Genomic DNA, 9,657 nt, shown 5'->3' with positions numbered 1-9,657 from the left:
AGAGGCAGAGGAGGAAGACTGTGTCCACTGCACCACGACGCGACGCCTCAAGACCTGCACTGTGACACCCAAAGATGAACTTCCATCTGCCAGAAGAAACCACAGGCACAGCGTGTGAAAAACACAGCACACGCGTGTGAAACACAGCACACGCGTGTGATGAAACACAGCACCCGTAAAACAATGCCCACAAATGATGAAGTCATTGTGATCTGAACCATTGTGATGTTTTTTGATTTAATACAATATAAACTTTACAAAAGGAAAATCACACTTTGACTCTTTCACTGCCTTTCCAAAAACCCACAGGACTCACAGACTGTCTATTAAAAAACCTGGACGTAGTCTCCGTGACGTCCCGCGCAACGTGTTAAACCTGGACAAGTTCGCGTGACCGTCCCCCGCGGACTGTCTAACACACTGGGACGAGTCTCCGGTGACGCTCCGCCGGACTGTCTCTTAAACCTGGGAACGTAGTCTCCCTGGACGTCCTTCTGCGACTGTTTAAAACCTGGACGAAGTCTCCGTGACGTGTCCCCCCAGGGTATCCTGTCTAAAACCTGGACGTAGTCCTCCGTAGGGACGGAATCCCGAAAAAGGGCAGAAACTGTCTAAAACCTGGAGCTAGTCTCCGTGGACGGTCCCATGGCAGACTGTCAAAACCTGATGACGATAGTCCCGTGGGAGCGTCCAACCAAGCGGGGGCAGACATGTCTAAACCAAAACCTGGAAGTACGGTTCCGTTGACGTCCCCGCAGACTGTCTAAGGACAGATTTGATTTCCTAGTTGTTATGTTTTGGGTTAACAGACCTCAGATCTGTCTCTCTCACACAGTTCAAAGTGCAGTCTTCTGGTCGTTGACCCTCAGCTCAGTGTTTGGACAGTCAGACTGTTTGTCGGTCTTCACCGTGAAGAAGTAGAGAGACACAAGAAGCAGAAAAGGGGACCTCGCCATGACGACTGAATACCATGACAACGCTGAAGATGAGAGTAGCTCCTTCTGGAACAAAGGTACCTGTCTGTCTCTCCACCTGTCTGTCTCTCCATCTGTCTGTCTCTCCACCTGTCTGTGCACGAGGCACAGGTCTGATGACAGGTTTTTTCAGTTACTGTGAAATGACAATGTCACCTGTCTGTCTGTCTGCCTGTCTGCCTGTCTGTCTGTCTGTCTGTCTGTCTGTCAGATCCGGCGCCTGTCTCTCTCTCTGGGATCTACAGGTTCAGACGTTGGTTGTTTCCCGGTCTCACAGCTTTAGTCATCCTGATCCTGATCATAGCAGTGGGAGCCAGCAGTGAGTGCACACACACACACACACACACACACACACACAGACACACAAACACACATACACATACACAGACACACACACACACACACACACATACACAGACACACACACATACACACACACACACACACAGACACACACACACACAGACACACACACAGTAAACAGCGTGGCGGGGTCAGCCTGTCCTTGTTGTTCACAGTGAATTGCTCATAATGATGATCCTGATCTGGACCTGATATTATTTGACCTCCTTACATCACAGAAGTGTGCGTCACATGACAATGTCAACATGTCAGATAAACTTTATTGATACAGCATCCAGGAGCAGAACGTGTACATACGTGAACATACGTGAACATACGTGAACATACGTGTACATACGTGAACATACTGTACATTACGTGAACCATACGTGAACATACGGGTTACATAACGTGAACAGACGTACATGTGTACCTACGTGAACATACGTGTACAACAACACTAACAGCGTGTACTCGTACATACGGAGATAACATACGTGTACAATACGGTGAACATACGTGAACTACGGTACATACGTGACATACGTGAACATACGTTGACACTTACATACGTGTCTAGAACATCATGTACAATACGGAATCGTGTACATACTGTGAACACTGTACAAGTGTACTAACTATACGTGTACCTACTGTGTAATACGTGGATACATACGTGAACATACGTGGAACCATACGTGTACATACATTGAACATTAAGTGAACATACGTGTACTACATGTACATACGTGAACATACGTGTACATTAGGTACTAACGTAACGTACATACGTGTACAATACGTGAACATAGTGTCCATGAACCTCGTGAACATACTGTCCATACGTGTACACATACGTGATACATTACGTGTACATACTTGAACCATACTGATGTGACGGTACATACGTGTACATAATGAACAGTACTGTGATACATACGTGAAACATACGTTTGTACATACGTTCATCCTTGTTACATACCCAGTACCGCTAACCCACGGTAATACGCGTTTGAAACATACGTTTACCAGGATAACGTGAAACCCATACGTGTTCAGTATAGTGCCAAACATAATCCGATGCCTGAGAATGTCATAATGCCCAATGTGAAACCTTACGGACGACATATCTAACACCGTGTAAGTTACTGCTGCAAAACAATACGTGATACATCGCACAATACTACGTGGTACACTACGTTGTTAACATCCGGACAGAACATACGTGCCACTACCGGTTGAACAATACTGGAACATACGTGTACTTCGTGAAACATACGTGCAACATACGTGAACATACGTGTACTAATACGTGAACATACTTGAACCTTACGGAAACATTACTGTGTACCTAACGTGATGACCATACCTCTGGAAGCCGGATGCCAGTACATATAGCACCCCTCAGACAACGGTTCATCATATAATACATGCTCGAATATATGCCCGTCCTAAAAGGAATGGTACCCTACATCCGCTGAAACCTACCGTGAACATACCCTGTTCTTCGTCTTCTGCCCTGAGTTAACCTACTTCCGTCGTCCCGGCACGTGACAAACAACCATTACTTTGTTAGTACATACGTGTACAACCATACCATGTCGGAGAACATTACGGGTACATACGTGTAGTTTACCATACGTGAACATACTGATGTGTCATAAACGTCACTAGTGAACATACGGGTACATACGGAACTGTAAATACATTACAACGTGTACATACGTGAACACGGTTACATGTGAACATACGGTGACTCGTGAACATACGTGAACATACGTTAACATACGTGAACATACGTGTACATACTGTAACATACGTGGAACCATACTGTGTACATACGTGACATACGTGATACATACGTGAACATACGTGACAAATACGTGACATCGTGTACTACGTAGACATACGTGAACATCAAAGTTTTGTCACATACGCTTGAACATCCGTAGAACATTTACCAAATAGCGTTGCTTGTATTTACACCAAGAGGACTAGAGTTTGATGTTACATACGTGAACCTACGGGTCCATACGTGAACATCGTGTTAACAAAGTCACGCGTGTAATAAGCGTTAGAAACATACGGTACATACTCGTGACATACGTGAAACATCCCTAGGTGTGAACATCCGTGACACATACGTGTTACTACGCTGACCATACGGGTACCTATCCCGTCGAACAAGTAGCTGCGTAGCCATACGGAACCATAACTTAACTTTACGTGTGTACCTATCGTGATCAGAGACAATCGAAATCTGTGAGACCGCAACATACGTAGCTACGAACCACGTGGCTTCCAACTGGGGTACTCACTCGTCGGTGACCGCGAAACCATCGGCGGCTTCGCTGTGCGCGCTCGACATGCTGAATTATGCCCGCTGTGATGCCTTTATCTCTGCTCAACCCACCCCTTCGCACGCGCAGATCTCTTCCCCAACAGCGGACACTATTGGCTCCGTTGGCCGCCGCCTGTATCGACCCTCCCCACAACAGGCGCATAGTACAGGGTCACTGAGTCCTTCCCTCTGCAACCGCCGTCTTCCCACTTTCTCGCCGCGCCATTCGCGGGGCGACGTCGCCGGGGCCGCGAGCCCGCGCTCGGCGGCAGGAGTCGATCGAGGGCATCGGGTCTCACCAGTTGGCGAGAGCCGCCTCACGGAGGCGAGCGGCCGCAATTAGCCTTTCGCTAAAATGTCTGTGCTTTGTGTGTTGACAATGACTTTGTATCAAAGCCAGGGACAGGCAGGACGACCGTTGACCGACAGACAGGACACGGCAGACAGCCAGGCAGACAGGGACAGACAGGCAGGGACAGACACCGACCAGGCAGAACCAGGCTAAACCATGCACCACGACAGACAAGGCGACCTCTAGCACAACTCGAGGCGAACCACGCATCCCCACGATCACTCCCGACAGACAGACAGCAGACACGACAGACTAGGCAGACCAGCACAGGACCAGTGCAGGACAGACAAGGACCAGACAGCCGTAAACAGTACAGGCTTGGACAGGCAGGCACACATCCCCAGGTCCCTTCTCCTCTCGTCCTTTTCGATCGGTGCCAAACTGAACTCCACCACCCACACCTTAGCCCGCCAACCACCACAGGACAGACCAGGGACAGACAGACAGGCAGACAGACAGACAGACAGACAGTTTTACTGTAACTAACAGTCTAATATGAATCACAGCTGCTGTTTTCTGAGGTGGTGTTTGCGAGACACACACACACACACACATTCTTACATACATGTTCACTGATGTGTGTGTCTGTGCAGACACCAGGACGTCGAGCCGGCTGTGGTTTGTGGAGAACAGTGTTTCCAACCTGACTGAATCATTGAGCAGCGCTCAGCGGCTCGCCACAGGTAACAGCACACCTGTCTGTGTTTGTGCCTTCAGCTCCTCCTTCAGAGCTTTGACCTTTGACTCCTGTTTTCTGACCCAGACGCAGCGAGAGAAGTTCACCGCCTGAAGTTTGCTGTGGAGAGCAACAAGGACCAGCTGACCTCAGGTCTGCCCCAGTTAACAGGAAGTCTGTACTGTCACGTTACTCCCTGCTGGTCTCAGAGGCTGAGCTCCGACCCGGCCCGGTCCAGCTGCTGAGCCCGGTTCTGTTCAGTTAGCAGCAGTTAATTATCAGTTAGCTACTTTAGCACATTGTTAGGTTACCGCATCATATCTGTGTGTGTGTGTGTGTGTGTGTGTGTTCATTCAGTGTCGGAGGCGATGAAGCAGCTGTCGACTCTGGACTCCATCAGCAGGACGGTCGCCACGCTCAGATGTTCCCTTGCAAGCATCATCAACAATGGTACACACACACACACACACACACACACACACACACACACAGTCCAAAACATTGTTACTTTCCAGAAATGTCTTCACTCTGAAGCCTGTCTGTCCCTCTGCCTGTCTCTCTCTGTCTGTCTGTCTGTCTGTCTGTCAGGTTCAGTAGCGAGCGGCTGCTGTCCTCTGGACTGGGACATTTTTGGCTCCAGCTGTTATTATTTCAGTAGGACACCGTTGGCATGGCACGATGCCAGAGACTGGTGTAACGGACACGAATCACACCTGGTTATTATAAACACTGACGAGGAGTGGGTGAGACAGCCTGTCTGTCTTTCTGTCTGTGTATAGAGTAGAAGAACAGAAGTCCCAGAGTCGATCCTTGTGGGACACCTTTGTCCACATTTTGGAGGCACAATCCGACCTGAAAGTTACATCACCTGTCTGTCTGCCTGTCTGTCTCTCCTGTTCAGGACTTTGTGATCAAGCATGCCATGGGCGTGTTCTACTGGGTGGGTCTGACTGATGAGAGAACAGGGAAGTGGGAGTGGGTCAACCAGACGCCGTACGTCATGAACCGGAGGTGAGTCATCTGATAGCAGACCACTGGCCCAGCTCGGGTTCTGGCACGATACTGGCTCCTCCTCCCGGTGGTCCAAAGTGTCCTCGGTGTTGACGTTGTGTTTCTGTGTTTCCAGGCGGTGGAAACCCGGTCAGCCTGACAGCTGGACCGCTCATGGTCTCGGCCCCGGAGACGAAGACTGTGCTCACATTCACAACGACGGACGCCTCAACGACCTCCATTGCTCCAGCAGGATGCGCTACATCTGCCAGAGACACAGCCAGCACAGCTAAACAGGCTCCACCCACTCAGGTGCTCACCTCCATCTGAACATGTGATCCTGTCAGACCGACCTGTGAGTCGAGGGTCTGAGGATGTTGCACCTGTACTGATGTGAGATTAGTGTTGGTGAAGGTGAACAGCTGTGAGAGCTGTGATTGGCTGAATGATGTGTCACAGCCTGATCTTCCTCCAATAAAAACTCTTCAATGAGCCGCACTGTTGTTCTTCAACCATCAACACACACTGAAGTTTATTCTCACACACACACACAGATTGTCACGGAGACTACGTCCAGGTTTTAGACAGTCTGCGGGGTCGTGTTAAAAACTGAAGCAACAATTGAAATCTTATAGAATTTATTAAAAGTGTAACTGGGATCAAAATGAACTGAATGTTTGTCAGAGTAACAAAATGACAAAACACGGTTTTAAAAAAACAATATTTTTGTTTTCATCAGAACAAACTAAATTACAGTAAAAATCTGATTTTCTCCGTCGTTGTTCGTCGTCGTCATTAGCAGGTTGTAGTCTGAAGTGGTAGCCCAAAAAACTACAAATCCCATCATCCCACTGACATTCGGCAAACTAAAATCTGTTAAACAAAAAAGTTTGTGTAGTCCAATTACAGCTACAAGAACTACAACTCCCAACATCATCAAAGTGCATCAACATGTATTTTGATAAATACAAAATATAAAACTCAAATAAATAATATAAATAAATAAACTTTAAAACTACAACTCCCATCAGGCATCAGGTCTGTGTGTGTGTGTGTGTGTGTGTGTGTGTGTGTGTGTCAGTCGGTCAGGTGAAACGCTCGGCTCAGGATGAGTTCAGCTGTGGCTCCGCCCAGGTGACACGCCTCCAGGACACATACCAGCCTCTGATTGGCCAGCTGGGACGCCATGCTGATGAGGTCAGCTGAGAGAGAGACAGACAGGAAACCTTCAAAATAAAAGTACGTTTTCAGGTGTTTGTGTGTGTGTATGTGTGTGTGTGTGTGCGCACTGACCTGGTGAAGGTGGAGGTGTGTGTGAGGAGAAGGCTCCATGTGATAGGATGGAGGTCCAGGTGTTGGAGTGATGGAGGAGGGGAGGAGAGGGGGAGGAGCAGTGAGGGAGGAAGATGGCGTCCAGCAACACCCCGTCTGACAGAGCTGAAGACCACCAAAGACACCATTAGCTTGATGCTAACACATGATGGGAACTGCCATTACCATGCTAACAGAATTAGCCTGATGTTTGACCTCTGAGTCTCAGCGTGTAGTAGTCCTCGAGGGCGGAGTCAAACTTCCTGATGGCGAACGCCCTCCCCCCCATCGCCACGGCGTCCGCCTGCTCCTCCCTGCGGGCGTGGTCGTAACGCAGCGGCAGCGTCTCCGTGGCGACTGGCGGGATGGCAGGGAGGAGGGGGGCGGTCACAAAGGACGAGGAGTCTTCATCATCGTCTTCATCTTCATCATCTTCATCTTCTAGAAACTCCATGGAGGCTTCGAACAGAATGACTGCACACACACACACACACACACACACACACACACACACACTAGGTGACACTGTCCCTTTAAGACGACTTTGTGTTTCAGAAACAGGTGAGTCACCTTTACCTGTCCTGTTGTTCTGCTCTGGTTGTAAAGTGACTGACGGATGTCTGAAGAGAGAGAAGACAAAACAACAAGTGATGTCACTATTCAACTAACGTTAGCTTAACGTTAGCTCAGTCTGTTAGCTGCTGTTAGCTCAGTCTGTTAGCTGCTGTTAGCTCAGTCTGTTAGCTCAGTCTGTTAGCAGCTGTTAGCTCAGTCTGTTAGCTCAGTCTGTTAGCAGCTGTTAGCTCAGTCTGTTAGCTGCTGTTAGCTCAGTCTGTTAGCTGCTGTTAGCTCAGTCTGTTAGCTCAGTCTGTTAGCTCAGTCTGTTAGCTGCTGTTAGCTCAGTCTGTTAGCTCAGTCTGTTAGCAACTGTTAGCTCAGTCTGTTAGTCCCTGTTTAGCGCTGGTAGTTGCTGTTACCTCCAGTCCTGTTGAGCTGCGGTTTAGCTCAGGTCTGTTAGCCTCAGTCGGCACGTACTCGTCGTTAGCGCTTAGCTCGTGTTTAGCTCTTTAGCTCAGTTTAGCTCAGTCCTGTTAGCAGCTGTTAGCTCAGTCTGTTAGCTGCTGTTAGCTCAGTCCTGTTTGCTAGTCCTGTTTAGCAGCGTTAGCTCATCCTCTGTTAGCTGCGTTAGCTCAGTCTGTTAGCTGCCGTTAGCTCGGTCCCTTAGCTCAGTACCGGTTAGCTGCTGTTAGCTGCTGTTGCTCAGTCTGTTAGCTCTGTTTCTCTGTTAGCTCAGTCCCTGTTACTGCTGTTAGCTCAGTCCTTGTTTAGCAGCTGTTTGTGATAATAAATACTCTCCCTCCTTCTTCGGAGTTTTTTCAGACGGCAGCCAGCAGCAGCTTCCTTCCTGGACTCCTGCTAAACACAGTTGTTTTGACTGTAAGTCCACACGACTGAGGAGAAAACTGGCAAAATCTGATTGCTTTGAATGTCTCCCAACCCGTGGGCGTGGCGTCAGCCGGACCGACAGTCGAGGACCGGCGACGTCGGAGAGACAGAGGAAGAGGAGGAGAGAGGAGTTCCTGAATGAGCGAGGGGTGGAGGGAGAGGGAGGGAAGACGAGGAGGAGGACAGGGAGGGGGAGGGGACGGGTGGAGGGAGGGTTTAGAGAGGCGAGGGGAGGAGGAGGAGGGGGAGAGAGATGAAGGTCGGTCCTGTCCAAACAAACAGCAGTCCTCCTGAAAGACACATGGACATCATGTGATCACGTGTGAATCAGGTGTGATTGTTTCCCACAGAACGTAGTCTCCGTGACGTCCCCTGCAGACCCTGTCCTAACAACCTGGACGTAGTCTCTGTGACTCCCCGCAGACTGTCTAAAACCTGGAACGTAGTCTCCGTGACGTCCCCTCAGACGTCTAAAACAAACCTGACGTAGTCTCTGTGACTCCCCGCAGACTGTCTAAAACCTGGACCTGCCTAAAAACCTGGACGTAGTCTCCGTGACGTCCCCGCAGACTCCTAAAACCTGGACGTAGTCCTCCGAAACGTCCCCGCAACTGTCAAAACCTGGACGTAGTCCCTCCGGACTCCCCGCAGACTGTCTAAAAAAACCTGGACGTAGTCTCTGAGACTTCCCCGCAGACTGTCCTAAAACCTGGACGTAGTCCTCAGAGACGTCCCTGCAGACTGTCTATAAACCTGGGACGTAGTCCCTGTGACGTCCCCGCACGACGTGTCTAACTAAACTTAAAAAAAACTGGACCGTAGTCTCAGTCCCGTGAACGTCCCGCAGACCCTGTCTAAAAAATCTAAAAACCTGGACGATATCTCCGGGTCCCCGAGGACTCCCCCCGCAGGACCTGTGTAAAAAAAAAACTGGGGACCGTAGTCTCAGTCAAACGCTCCACGCCCTCTTCCCTCCAACCCTCCCTCCTCCATCCTCTACTCTTCATCTCTCCTAACCACTCTCCGCTGTCTTGCCTGCGGCTGATGTTAACCATGGTGAACAGTTTTGGCCCTGGATACAGAAGGTTTTTGTCCGTTTGTTCCCCGGGGTAACAGGCAGAAAGAGCCTGTCCACCCCCTCCCCGTGAAGCTAGCTCAAGCTCTGCCTCCGCCCCTCGCAGGAAGCGGGCTCACCTGTAAACCATGCGCACACACAACAACAAAA

At 49.6% G+C, this 9,657-nt stretch overlaps 1 protein-coding gene across 1 annotated transcript; it reads left to right on the top strand.

The window, feature by feature from the left end:
* Nucleotides 1-748: 748 nt before the first annotated feature.
* Nucleotides 749-6,169, top strand: LOC104938841 (asialoglycoprotein receptor 1-like). The gene is given in 9 exon segments (XM_027275866.1): nucleotides 749-1,012; nucleotides 1,186-1,293; nucleotides 4,603-4,692; nucleotides 4,773-4,838; nucleotides 5,043-5,135; nucleotides 5,274-5,428; nucleotides 5,587-5,696; nucleotides 5,812-5,923; nucleotides 5,925-6,169. Coding segments are annotated over 9 exon segments (873 nt in total). The 5' UTR covers nucleotides 749-954; the 3' UTR covers nucleotides 6,006-6,169.
* The last annotated feature ends 3,488 nt before the right edge of the window (nucleotides 6,170-9,657 follow it).

This window comes from Larimichthys crocea, unplaced genomic scaffold (assembly GCF_000972845.2).
Source record: "Larimichthys crocea isolate SSNF unplaced genomic scaffold, L_crocea_2.0 scaffold224, whole genome shotgun sequence".
In the NCBI taxonomy this organism is placed as follows: domain Eukaryota; kingdom Metazoa; phylum Chordata; class Actinopteri; family Sciaenidae; genus Larimichthys; species Larimichthys crocea.
Note: the sequence above shows the minus strand (reverse complement) of the source record. Positions and strands in the feature narration are given on the sequence as shown.